Source organism: Podarcis erhardii (genome assembly GCF_964252035.2).
Source record: "Podarcis erhardii genome assembly, chromosome: 15".
NCBI lineage: Eukaryota > Metazoa > Chordata > Lepidosauria > Squamata > Lacertidae > Podarcis > Podarcis erhardii.
This window is the reverse complement of record NC_138505.1, coordinates 289,251-302,124: the sequence shown is the minus strand read 5'-3', so window position 1 is coordinate 302,124 and position 12,874 is coordinate 289,251. Positions and strand designations below refer to the sequence as shown.

Below are 12,874 nucleotides of genomic sequence, written 5' to 3'. Positions count from 1 at the left end.
GGCGTCACCCCCTTCTTCGATGATGTGTTGATTGCCGGGCCCACACCAGAGGAGTTTGAGGACCGCCTCCGCACCGTTCTGCACCGTTTCCAGACAGCGGGTCTCAAGGTAAAGCGGGAAAAATGTCTACTAGGAGTGCCCCAGGTGGACTTTCTGGGATTCATGGTGGACGCAGAAGGGGTCCACCCGACTGGGGACAAGGTACGGGCCATTTGTGATGCCCCAGCGCCCAGGAACAAGACTGAACTTCAGGCCTTCTTGGGACTATTGAACTTTTACCATTCCTTCCTTCCCCACAAGGCGGCGGTAGCGGAGCCCCTACACAGACTCCTGGACAAGCGGGCCCCTTGGGTGTGGGGCCATCGCCAGGAGGCCGCATTCCAGGCAGTCAAGGACTTGCTTGTCTCAAACTCGGTCTTGGCACACTTCGACGAGAGGCTGCCGGTGGTGCTAGCATGCGACGCCTCACCCTATGGCATTGGCGCTGTCCTGGGACACCAACTCCCAGATGGAAGAGAGGTACCGGTGGCATACTTTTCCCAGACACTCAACGCAACCGAGCGGAACTACTCACAAATCGACAAGGAGGGCCTGGCAATCGTGAAGGGAGTAAAAAAATTCCATGATTTCTTGTATGGGCGGCCCTTCACCGTGGTGACTGACCACAAACCGTTGCTTGGCTTGTTTGCCCCCGAAAAGCAGACCCCCCAAGTGCTGTCTCCTCGTGTCCTCAGGTGGTCAATTTTCCTTGCCAGCTACCAGTATGCACTGATTCACCGCCCTGGGAAGGCGATGGGCCATGCGGACGCCCTCAGCAGGCTACCACTACCAGAAACAGGCCCCGACCCGGCACCTGCACAAGAGGTTATGAGCCTGGAGCTGCTTCCCGACCGCCCCATTCAGGCACAAGAAGTTGCACACCATTCCAAGAAAGATAGGGTCATCTCCCGGGTCCTGGACTGGGTGTGGAGGGGATGGCCCAGCAGCAGCCCCGGGCCAGAATTCGCCAGCTACACAACCCGCAAACATGAACTGTCGGCCCACAAGGGGTGCCTGTTATGGGGAAGCAGGGTCGTTGTTCCCCAGCCCCTCCGCAAAAGGGTCCTCACAGCCCTACACGAGACACACCCAGGGGTAGTAAGAATGAAGGCCCTTGCCAGGAGTTATGTGTGGTGGCCGGGGATCGACGGAGAGATAGAGGCCTGGGTCAAACACTGCCAGGCCTGCCAAGAATCCCGCCCAGATCCCCCAAGGGCCCCAGTCCAGTCCTGGGAGTCTGCCCGAGCACCATGGTCACGCCTGCATGTGGACTTCGCTGGCCCCTTTCAGGGGAAAACATTCTTCATAGTGGTGGACTCCTACACCAAATGGCTGGAAGTCGCACTGGTACCATCCACTTCTACATCCGCAGCCATCCGGGTACTACGCAGGCTGTTTGCAACGCACGGGCTCCCTGACACTCTCGTCTCAGACAACGGGACTGCATTTACGTCAGGAGAATTCCAAACCTTCACAGCGCAGAACGCCATCCGCCACATCCGTTCGGCGCCATTCCACCCTGCCACCAATGGCCAAGCAGAACGCATGGTGCGGACCACCAAGGACACCCTTCGCCGCATGACGCAAGGGGATTGGGAGTACCGCCTTGCCACATTCCTTCTAGCACAGCACAGCACCCCCAGCTCAACGACTGGCCGGAGCCCCGCTGAACTACTAATGGGTCGGCGCCTTGCAATCAGATTGGACCGCCTTCACCCCGATAGAGCTCAGGATGAGGTAGGGGTGGGGGAAGGCAGGAACCCCCGGACCTTCGAGGCCCAGGACCCAGTGTACGCAAAGAATTTTGGGGCAGGCCCTGCATGGGTACCCGCCACAGTCACCAGGGTCACTGGCCCCGTGTCGTACGAGGTGCTAACGGATGGGGGGCAATGCTGGCGCCGCCACTGTGACCAGATACGGCGACGATTCCCGGGAGAAAACCAGGAGGAGGAGGACAGGTCAGAGGAGTCCCAGGGGAACAGTGGGGCAGTGAGGCCCATAGAGCAGCAGGGGCCAGCAGGAGAGGCAGAACCAGTAAATACAGAGAGGTCCCGGGAGGCCGAAAGGACACCGGAACCAGAACCACGACTGAGCGAGCCGGTTGCGCCAGACCAAACAGCCCCATCACAGCCAGCATCCTTGGAACACGAGCCAGAACCAGAACCCCGGACCAGGGAACACCCCAGGCCGCAACGCACACGTAGGCCGCCAGCGTACCTTGAGGACTATGAATGCGACCTCCCGGGCAGGACTGGAACTTAGAGTCGAATAGGATCCAAACTGCAGCAGTCTGATTGGTCCTAGAACAATAGGATCCAAAAGGCAGCAGTCTGATTGGTCCTAGAACAATAGGATTCAGAATGCAGCAGTCTGATTGGTCCTAGAACAATGCAGCAGTATGATTGGTTGGCAGGAACCACCCAATCATGCTCCAGATTGAAGTGAATCCACAACCTGATTGGTTTACAGTACAATTCCGGAATTAGCCAATCATGTGCAGCCCATTGTGTAAATAATGTATATAAGGCAGATACTTTGAGGGGACTTTCATTCATTCCTCCTCACCACTATGAGCTGAATAAAGAGCATGAAATCACTTTGCGACTCCGAGTATATTTCAGAACACCATCACCTTCCCCCAGGAAATGGGGTAGTCCGGTAGAGGACTCCGAGGGGCGTTGTCTTGTCCGAAACCTAGCTTGGTAAGGGCCCCCGGCACGCCCCAAGCGGTGACACCCGTGGGATCCTAGTTGGCGTACTTCAACAGGCTCTCCCACGGTTCGTGTTAACCCTTCCCAGTCATCATCCCGGGTAGCTGATAGGAGCCAATGCCTAGGGCCAATACCTTCAATCCTCTAATCAATAAAGTTGTGGCCATTTCATGCCCATTAAAACTTAAACATCGTGTCCTGTGTCTTTCTTTCTGGTGGGAGGGGTTTTGACACGCAATTCAAAAGCATCCATTCTTCGGCGATCAGCCTTCTTGATGGTGTGACCACACATATCCCCGTGCATTTATAATGGCATTTAATTCCCCCCCCCCGCAACACCACCCACAGCGCCCTCGCCCTCCACGAATCTGTCCTCTTTTAAAGCCATCCAGACTCTCGTGGCAGGGAGTTCCCCAGTTTAACGATGCGCCTCCAGGAATAGCGACTGTCCTTTGTCTTTTACAACGATGTTTTTGAAACTTTGAAGAGCGACAACATTGGGCAGCAAGAAGCGGAAATTCCAGGGCCGCCTTTCCCAAATTTGGCCCTCCAGCTGCTGTTGGACTACAACTCCCATCATCCCTCGCTAGCAGGACCAGCGGCCAGGCAGGATGGGAACTGTAGTCAAACAACCACAGCCGGCGACCCCGCCACGTGCAGCGCCAGCCAGCCCCCCCCCGCCCTCGCGGCCAAATGGTCCGGCCCGACGCGCAGGAGGCTGGTTTGTGGGCGCGTCGCCATAGCAACTCCAATCGGTCGCCCGCGGGATTGGGCGGGGCGCGAAGTCAACCAATGGGGATTCAGTATCCAAGCGACTGGCTAGGCCGGTGAGGGGAGCGCATGCGCTCTTTGCTTCGCCAGCTCCTTGGCCCCGTTCGGCTGTCCGCCTTCCTTCTCTCCCCTCCGGGAGAAGCGCCCCGAGAGAGACGGGAAGTCTCGCGAGAGGAGGAGAGACGGCGAGGCAGGAAAGAAAGGAGCGTGGCGCGGGACCGGAAGTGGGACTGCCCCGCCCCTGGCGGGCCTTTCCGGTTCCGGGGGAGCGGCGGCGGAGCCCGGCGGCGGCAGGTGAGGCGGGCGAGGCGGGCCGGGCCGGGAGGGGAGGGGAGGGGCATTCCCCCCGGGGACGGGAGCCCCGCCTCTCCCCGCCCCCTCGGAGCCGCCGGCCTTAGGGGAGGAAGGCTGGGAAGCGGGCGGCGGGCGGCGGGTTGCGCTGGATGACCTTTGGGGGGCCCGCGGTCCCCGCCGGGCGGGGTCGGGGGCTGCCCAGGAGCCTGGTGAGCTCAGCCCATGTCACAAACCCCCCTCTCCCGCCCCGCCAGGCCAATCCCGGGGCGCAGTGGGGCGGAGCCGGGCAGGTGGGCGTCTCCTCGCTCCCACAGCAGCAGCAGCACCCCCCCCCCCTTGGCCAGGCCGCCTCTGCCCTGGGACCCCGGCCATCCTGCTCCCTCCCGCCATCTGCCTGGAAGCCGGAAGGGACCCCCAAAGGGCATCCCGCACCATCTCCTGCAGCGCAGCAGCGGGGCCCCACCAAGAGTGTGAGCAGGGAAGCCTTGCCCAGTGGACTGGGGAAGACGTTTCCTCTCCAGTTGCTGCCTGGCCGCTCTGGATGCTGCGGTTGCAGGAGGAGGAGCCTTCGCAGTGGGCGCCAGGCAGGGGGAGGCTGGCACAGGGTGGCATTACACTTCCTGGGTGGGGGGTGGAGGCCACCTTCACAGGAACAGGAACCAGGGAGGCTGCCTTGCATCAAGCCAGAGCAGCTGCTTATTTTTCTGCGCTGACGGGCTCTCCAGGGTTTCAGACAGGAGTCCTTTTTCCCTAGCCCTACCTGGAGGTGACACCTAGGATTGAACCTCAGATATTCTGCATCTGAAGCAGGGGCTCTGCCCACCGAGCAGATAAAATGAGAACAGCTGAAAACATTGGGGGGTCATTAAAAAACAATTAAATATTAAAAGAATTCAACTTTTTATGGCAAGATTCCAGTCCTTGTGGCTCTGGACTGAGTTAACTAGGACCCCTGAGTAGCTCTGCAGTTTGGTTTCCAGTAACCTCCGGAGCAAACATCCTGAACATAAGTCAGCGTGGCTTAGAACTTTGTGAATCCTCCCCCCAAATGCTGGAAATTCACCCTGCCCTCCCCATCTCTCTCCCCAGCCTTGTTAGCATGTGGACATGTCCAGCATTGCGCCCCTCGCGGCCTCTCTAGAGCAGTGCCCGCTTGCTGGCCTCTCCTCCTCGTGGTCCCGGTTCGTCCATGGAGGAGGGCACCATGTCGGATCTCCTTCTCAACCTGGACACTTCCCTCCCTGCGCGGCCCAAGAAGGCCTCTGAGGGGAACCAGAAGCACCAGCGGTTCATCAAGCGCCGGCAGTTCCTGGAGCAGAAAGGCTTCCTGAAGCAGAAGCAGCTCCCCGGGCAAGCCCCACTGCCGCGGCGGGATGCCTCTCAGAAGCACGGCGGGGCCGACTGTGAGCGGGACAGAAAGAGGCCGAAAGTGGACAAAAAGGGGGCGTCCGCCGGGCAGGACAGGAAGCCTCTGCGGGAGGACAGCTCGGCCCGCAGGACCAAGACATTCCCCAAGGAGAAGGCCGCCCGCGGGGCTAAGGACTCTGGGTCTCAAGGAGGCAATGCCTCTTCGGGTGCCACAGCCTCAAGCAAAGCAGGGAGCACTGCGGGGGGTGGTTCCTCTGCGAGGCACAATGGGGCGCAGGCCAATGGGGCCGCGGGCGAGATCCGGAGGGTGGCCCTGCTGAGCGAGTTTGAGAGTGGGCTGTCCCCGGTGCTGCTGCCGCCCAAGCCCAGCAAGGTGGTGGCCATTGACTGTGAGATGGTGGGCACGGGCCCCGGCGGGCGCGTCAGTGACTTGGCGCGCTGCAGCGTGGTCAGCTACCACGGCGACGTGATGTATGACAAGTACGTGCGGCCCCTCAGCCCCATCACCAACTACCGGACGCGCTGGAGTGGCATTCAGAGGCACCACATGAAGAACGCCGTCCCCTTCAAGGTGGCCCAGAAGGAGGTGAGTGAGGGGGGAGATCTGGCAGCCTCTCAGGGGGAGCCCCAGGGATCCCCCTGCCCCACACAAGGTTTTCCATGTTTTCATTAAAACCAAGGCAGTCTGTATTTTTATTCTGGCATCTGGTTGAGGCATTTGGCCTAGCAGCTCTTACTCTCTTCTTATGGAACCTCAAGGTCCAGAGGCAGTCTGTCTGGATTCCTAGGTTCTATGGGGTATTTGGCCACAGTGACAACAGGATGCTGGACTAAGGAAGGAGCCCTTTGGCCTCATCCTGTTGCAGGGCTTTTCTTTTATATCCTCTTATGGGTGAAGTAAGGGACGCGGCTGGCACTGTGGGTTAAACCACAGAGCCTAGGACTTGCCGATCAGAAGGTTGGCGGTTTGAATCCCCACGACGGGGTGAGCTCCCGTTGCTCGGTCCCTGCTCCTGCCAACCTAGCAGTTAGAAAGCACGTCAAAGTGCAAGTAAATAAATAGGTACCACTCCGGCGGGAAGGTAAACGGCGTTTCCGTGCACTGCTCTGGTTCGCCAGAAGCGGCTTAAGTCATGCTGGCCACCAGCTCCTTCGGCCAATAAAGTGAGATGAGGGCCGCAACCCCAGAGTTGGTCACGACTGGACCTAATGGTCAGGGGTCCCTTTACCTTTATGGCTGAAGTGGGTCAGACTGCAGCTACGATGTCTTTGTGGGTCTGCACCCTGCTGTGCTTGACTGGCTATAGCAGGCTTCCTCAAACTCTTCCCTCCAGAAGTTTTTGACCTACAACTCCCATGACCCCAGCTAGCAGGACCAGTGGTCAGGGATGATGGGAATTGTAGTCTCAAAACATCTGGAGGGCCGAGTCTGAGGAAGCCTGGGCTACAGGTTGAGTCTTGAGCTATTGAGCGCTGACTGATGACACCCCTCCTCCTCCCTGCCTTTCAGATCCTCAAGGTCCTCTCTGGGAAGATAGTTGTGGGCCACGCCATCCACAATGACTTCAAAGCCCTCAAGTATTTCCATCCCAAGTCGCTGACCAGGGACACCTCGAAGAACCCTCTGCTCAACCGCAAGGCCGGCTTCCCGGAGAACGAGCAGGCCTCCCTGAAGCGCCTCACCAAGCAGCTCCTCCACAGGGACATCCAGGTAACACCCCCTGCCTTGTCCGTCTGCTCTCCCCCCCCCCCATCTGGCTCAGTGTTGCCTACACTGGCTGGCAGCCAGCTCTTTGGAGAAAGGCCCAATGACAGTGTCTTGGCAGACTTCCTTTTCAAGAGTCCCTCCTCTTGGCTGGCTGTAGTTGTTGTTATTATTTATTAAATGCATTGCTTGATTTTTCTTGCCAAAGGCAATTCAGTTGACACAAGATAATATCACCAAGGCAACTAGCAGTAAACAAACCATTAACGTCCATAAAAATGGCAAAAGTAGTTTCTTTCCCAAATAGGTTTTATCATAAATAATAGCAAATGCGGTAAATAAAGAGTTGACTTGAAAGTGGTTCACTTGTTGGAGGAAGTTTAACAAACTGAAGGTCATCGTCCTCTTTCCTGATGGAAACATGCAGATAGGGAAAGATACACCCCTGCTTTAAGTAGTTTCCGTACTCTCTTCTCTTGTACGGTACATTATTTACTACAAAGCTCCGTGACTTTGTTACTGTGTTTGCAGTTGCTCAAGATACAACCTGTTGTGGGGGGAAACAACTTTTGCCATTTTTATGGATGGACGTTTAGAGTTTGTTTACAGATAGTTGCCTTGGTGATATTACCTTGTGTTGATTGCAGTAGTCATTGTATCACCACCCTGTTCATTGTTTTAAAGGAAATTCAAAGCAGCGTGCAACCAAGTAAACAAGCAAAAACCCACATAGATCCATTACAAAAAAACACCTCATTAAAACAGATTTTAAAACACCCCACCCACCCTAAAAGGCCAGACAGAGGAAAAAGGCCTGGTTAAAAAGGAACACTTTCACCAGGCACTTAAAGATACAGTACTGTATATAATGAAGGTGCCAAGTGAGCCTCCCTGGGGAGAGCATACCATGAACTGGGAGATACCACAGAAAAGACCCTGCTGTTCTGTTGCCACCCTCCAGATATTGAGGAGGCTCTCAAAGAAGGGCCTCAGATGACAATTGCAGGGTCCAGGTCAGTTCATATGCATCAAAAAGCTCACACCATTGTTTCCTTGAGCCTGGAGAGAAAAAGCTTGCGGACAATGACCAGGAGGAGCTTTTCCAAATCTGTTTGTGCCATCTGTCCGTGCAGTTTTTAGACCCGCGACCCCCCCCCCCCCGACACAGCAGGAGCAGGAGTAGCCCCTGTGGCTCCCTCCAGGCGGCTGCCACACTACAGTTCCCATCACCCCTGCCCATTGGGCCGTGGTGGTACCAGGGCTGGTGGGAGACGGAGTCTGGCAGCATCTGGAGGGCCACTGAGGAGCAGAGTCCCCTGGCCTTGGAGGAGATCCGGCATTGGATTTAATATTGAACTCTGAGCAGCTCACAGTAGCAGCAGAAAAGCACAGCAAATACTGCAGCTGCTGTGAGCTCAAAACACAGTAGCGTATAAATAAAGCAGGCAACCAGAGCAAATCCTTTGAAACAATGCAATTCTATAAATTTATAGTGAGCTGCAGTAGAAAGGTAAAGGGACCCCTGACCGTTAGGTCCAGTCGTGGCCGACTCTGGGATTGCGGCGCTCATCTCGCTTTACTGGCCAAGGGAGCCAGCATACAGCTTCCGGGTCATGTGGCCAGCATGACTAAGCCGCTTCTGGCGAACCAGAGCAGCGCACAGAAACGCCTTTTACCTTCCCGCCGGAGCGGTACCTAGTTATCTACTTGCACTTTGACGTGCTTTTGAACTGCTAGGTTGGCAGGAGCAGGGACCGAACAACAGGAGCTCACCCCGTCATTGCGGGGATTCAAACCGCTGACCTTCTGATCGGCAAGCCCAAGAGGCTCAGTAGTTTCACCCACAGCGCCTCCCGTGTCCCTATTCTGCAGTATCTTGTCCCCAAAGAGCAGAAGTTCCCTTGCGTGACTCCAGAGCCAAGCTGCTGTGCACCTCTCTCTTTATCTATCCTTTTCTTAGTATCATAGAATTGTAGAGTTGGAAGGAACCCACAGGGGTAATCTAGCCTAACCCCTTGTCATGCAAGCATCCCTGACCAGGGGGCCACCCAGCCCCTGCTTTGAGACCGCCAAGGAAGGAGAGCCCACCCCCTTCCAAGGAGGCTCTTACCCACAGAAACTCTTTTTCTGTAACTTGAATCCCTCAGTTTGGGTCCTGCCCTCTGTCTTCCATGGGGCGGCCCTTGAGGTATTTGAAGATGGCTTTGTGGGGGGAGGGGGTGTCCTCTCGCTTTGTGAGGGGTCAGAGAGACGTGACCCCTGCCCTCATCTCCCTCCTTCCTTCCTTCTTTCCTTACCCCCCCCCAGGTGGGGAACAAAGGCCACTCCTCAGTGGAAGACGCCCGGGCCACCATGGAACTGTACAAGGTGGTGGAGGACGAGTGGGAGAGACAACTGGCCACCTCTCCTCAGGACTGACCCCCAACTCCAGTCGCCACCAAGCCTTGGAACCCGGAGTCGCTGGGAGAAACCGACACTCCCCGCCCCCCCGAGCTGTTTGGAGGAGGATGTTGAGGGGTCCATGGGGCAGAGGGAGAGGAGGGCCGGCAGAGTGAAGGAACTGCCTGGGGGCAGGGGAGGGGAAGGAGGCAAGTGTGTCCATTACATTGCTTCCATCTGACGGCAGCCTTGGCGTGTTCCTCCCCTTCCTTTCTGTAACGGTGCTGAGCCTCCTTCCCTCTCGGCTTGAACCTCAGAGGGAGGGGGGCCTCCTCACCCTCCCCGGCAGGGGGGCTTTCAACATGGTGCTATCCACTCCCCAGGCCCCGGTGGCTGTGGGGTTCGTGTGCTGTTGGAGTTGAGCGCCAACCAGGCCAAGGTGCCCATCCTGTTGCCTCGGCCGGTGGATCTTTGGTGACCCCCCTCCCCACCTCTGCGGTGGCGCAGGGAGACTGGCTTCCTGCCCCCACCCTCTTAAAAGGACGGGGGGCACTCAGTTCCCTAGCTTGCCTTCTGTGGGTCTCCCCTCTCCCTTGCCAGGTGATGGGAGCCCCCCCCCATGCACTTGGTGATCTTGAGCTCCCCTCTGCCGCCTCCTCCTTGGCCCCACCCCCTCCCTCGGGGGTCAAGGAAGCCCCCTGTGTGGACGGTGACCCCCTTGGGTTCTTGTTGGCGGGGGGTGTCTGTCTCTCCCTTCCTCTTCCCACTTTCTCCACATCCTTCATAATCTCTCATTATTCTCCTTAAATCTCTTTCCTGCTGTCCACCAGCAGGTCCCCGGGTGGGTTGCACCAATGAAAAACACAAAACAGTTGGCAATCCCAGGAACATCCCCCTGCCCCTCCCCACTTAGAAGACGACAGAAACCCCCGGAACATTTACGCAGGAGGAGCAGCTGCCTTCTGCCTCATGGTCTCTTCCTGGTGGAGATGTGGGGCTGGGGGAAGGAATACAGTTGTACCTCGGGTTACAGACACTCCAGGTTACAGATTCTGCTAACCCAGAAATAGTACCTTGGGTTAAGAACTTTGCTTCAGGATGAGAACAGAAATCGTGCAGCGGCAGCGGGAGGCCCCGTTAGCTAAAGTGGGACCTCAGGTTAAGAACAGTTTCAGGTTAAGAACGGACCTCCAGAATGAATTAAGTTCTTAATCCGAGGTACCACTGTATCTCTGTTCCCCTTGAGGGGAAGGGGGGCGTTGCAGACACGCACACACCCTGCGCCTTATGGCACCCAGAGTGAGTGGAGGCCCCGTGGGTCTTGGCCCATAGCGCCCCCTGCCAAGCATCCCCTTCTCAGCTCAGCAGGTGTTGGGGTCCTGGCTGGGACATCCTCAAGGTCAGGATGGGTAGGATCCTGCCCAGATGAGCTTTGCCTGTTCTGTCTGGGCCCCCCTGGAGTGCAGCTCCCCTGAGCCGCAGCATCAGAGGCTTGTTCTGGCCCCAGAGCTGTAGCCTCCCGGGCTCTGAAGGACACCGGGTTGGCCAAGGGCTGGTCTAGGGCGCAGGGCTCTCTGCAAAGGGCAGGCATCCCTCCCCTTTTGATTTGCAGAGGCTCCTCTTTCCCCCTTCCTTCCTTCCTTCCTCTTAATACCTCCAGCTGCACAATCAGAATGAATGGAGCGTTCCTGGAGCACAAAGTTCCCATCCTTGAAGAAACCACAATGGTAAACTCTGGGCACATTTTCTCATTCTGATGCTGAAAATTCCCTGGAACACTGTGACCCCCCCCCTTGCCCCCCTGCGTCCCAAAAGTGGCTCCATCGCTGTGTCTTGGCCAGTGAGTGTCTCATTCTGTCACTCTCTGTCTTCTCTCTGGTGCTGTTTCCCACCAAGTGACCATGAAGCAAGAAGGTCACCTTGCTGTTGTGACGCAACGTGTGTTTGTGTGTGTGTATGTCTTTCTGGGAAGAAGAGGGAGCCCCGAAGCACATTGCTTTTAATGAGATACCAAAAAGGTCTTAAGGTTTGTTGTCCCATCTCTCCCCGTTTGCTTTCCCCCACTGATAAAAAAAGAACAACTTTCCAAAGGCCCTTCTCTCTTGCCTTTGGCGCAGCCTCTGTCCCTCCCGGGGTTTGGGTTTCTGTGCCCCTTCCACCTGGGCTCTTGGGGACTTGCCACAAAGGGGCGTTCACAATCTGCCAAGTGGGCCTCCATGGAACTCCTAATTTATTTTAAACAAACTTTATTGAACATTTTAAAAACGGTTGCCAAACGTATTGTGTTTTCCCTACGGAAATCTTTGATGCGGATCCTTTGCAGCAGTCTCAGAAAGATTCCTCTCGAGCAGTTTTAAAGCAAGCATCTTTTTAAAACAAAGACAAAAATGGAAGAATAATTTTTAAAAACCACTCGCGCAGGAAATAGATTTCCTATACAAAAGCCCACACACACACTGCAAAAAAAGAAACTTATTCCATTTGTGTTAATGCTGGTAATTATGAACGGGCGTGTTTTCTGTCTGTGCTTGGGATTGTTTTGTCTTTTTCTAAAAAAGTAAAATATTTCACTTACTGGCTGTCTTGAGACCTGTGTGCTTGCGTAGGCATGGCAGGGGGAAGGGGCCTGATCCGAAGAGCTGCTGTATCTGAAGCTCATGAAAAGAGCTCTGCAGCTGGATCAGGCCAAAGGGGACCTGCCCATTAAGGGAAGTCCACACGATGGACCCGAGTGCGAGAGCAGCGCTCTGCCTGCCTTTTCCAGCAACTGCCTCTGACATTGGAGGCAGGACATAACCCACCAAGGTGAGTAGCCTTCAGGTCCCCCTCCTCCTCCTCCTCCGTGAATTTGTCCAGCCCTCTTCTAAAGTTGGGGGCCATCACTGCCTCCTGTGGCAGGGAGTTCCACAGTTTGTGGAAAGAAGTCCTTTCTTTTCTCTGTCCTGAATCTTCACAAGGTTCAGTGTGATGAGAGAGGGAGGAAAACCTTTCTCCCTGCATTCTCCATGTCGTCCTTACACGGCATCATACCACCTGAAGGATTGCCACACAAAGCATCATCATTGTTTTATTGAATTTTGGCTCGTTGGTTTTCCACTTCCTCAGATCTTGGGAGCTTCCAGGGGGCCCTGAGGAGGTGGTGGGTGGGTGGCAGCCTCTGTGGGACCCTCTCCCTGGACACCCAACCCCAAGCAGCCCCTTACGTATCTCATGCAAAAGACCTGCATCTTGAACCATCGAGTCCCCAGGTGCTCCAGGACAGCTAGTGATGCAGATGGCAGCCGTGAAAAGAGCCAAGTTGCTTTTGCCTGCGAGTCCCTCCAGGGCTGGGCCTCCAATCCTTCTGGCCAGAGGAGTGAAAATCTCCCTGGAGAGATTGAACCTGCTCACCCAGAGGGATCAGCTTCCCTGGAGTGCAGAGGCAAAAGGGAAAGGTTCTTTGCAAGGCCTCTGACCACCCCCACCTCCCTGCATTTCTACTCCCCCCTTTTATCCAGAACCACAAGGACTAGAACCCTGCTTTGTTTTTGGCGGAGGGGCTGTCGCCCTGCTCAGCCAGCAGTGGCCGTGGCTCTTGCACCCTGAGGGGTGTGCGTTGTGGCTTTGG

The 12,874-nt window shown here is 56.2% G+C and overlaps 1 protein-coding gene across 1 annotated transcript; it reads left to right on the top strand.

Annotated features, from left to right (window-relative positions):
* Nucleotides 1–4,210: 4,210 nt before the first annotated feature.
* On the top strand, nt 4,211–11,841 carry ISG20L2 (interferon stimulated exonuclease gene 20 like 2). The gene is made up of 3 exons (XM_081841255.1): nt 4,211–5,769; nt 6,694–6,894; nt 9,196–11,841. Exons 1-3 carry the CDS (start codon nt 5,005–5,007, stop codon nt 9,304–9,306), a joined length of 1,077 nt encoding a protein of 358 aa, XP_081697381.1. The 5' UTR covers nt 4,211–5,004; the 3' UTR covers nt 9,307–11,841.
* Nucleotides 11,842–12,874: the final 1,033 nt, after the last annotated feature.

Bases quoted from the DNA above. Each gene is read 5' to 3' on its own strand.
- ISG20L2 (XM_081841255.1), top strand. From the start codon at position 5,005: ATGGAGGAGGGCACCATGTCGGATCTCCTTCTCAACCTGGACACTTCC. The intron at 5,770-6,693 runs GTGAGTGAGGGG...CCTGCCTTTCAG, and splicing joins TCAAGGTGGCCCAGAAGGAG to ATCCTCAAGGTCCTCTCTGG. The intron at 6,895-9,195 runs GTAACACCCCCT...ACCCCCCCCCAG, and splicing joins TCCTCCACAGGGACATCCAG to GTGGGGAACAAAGGCCACTC.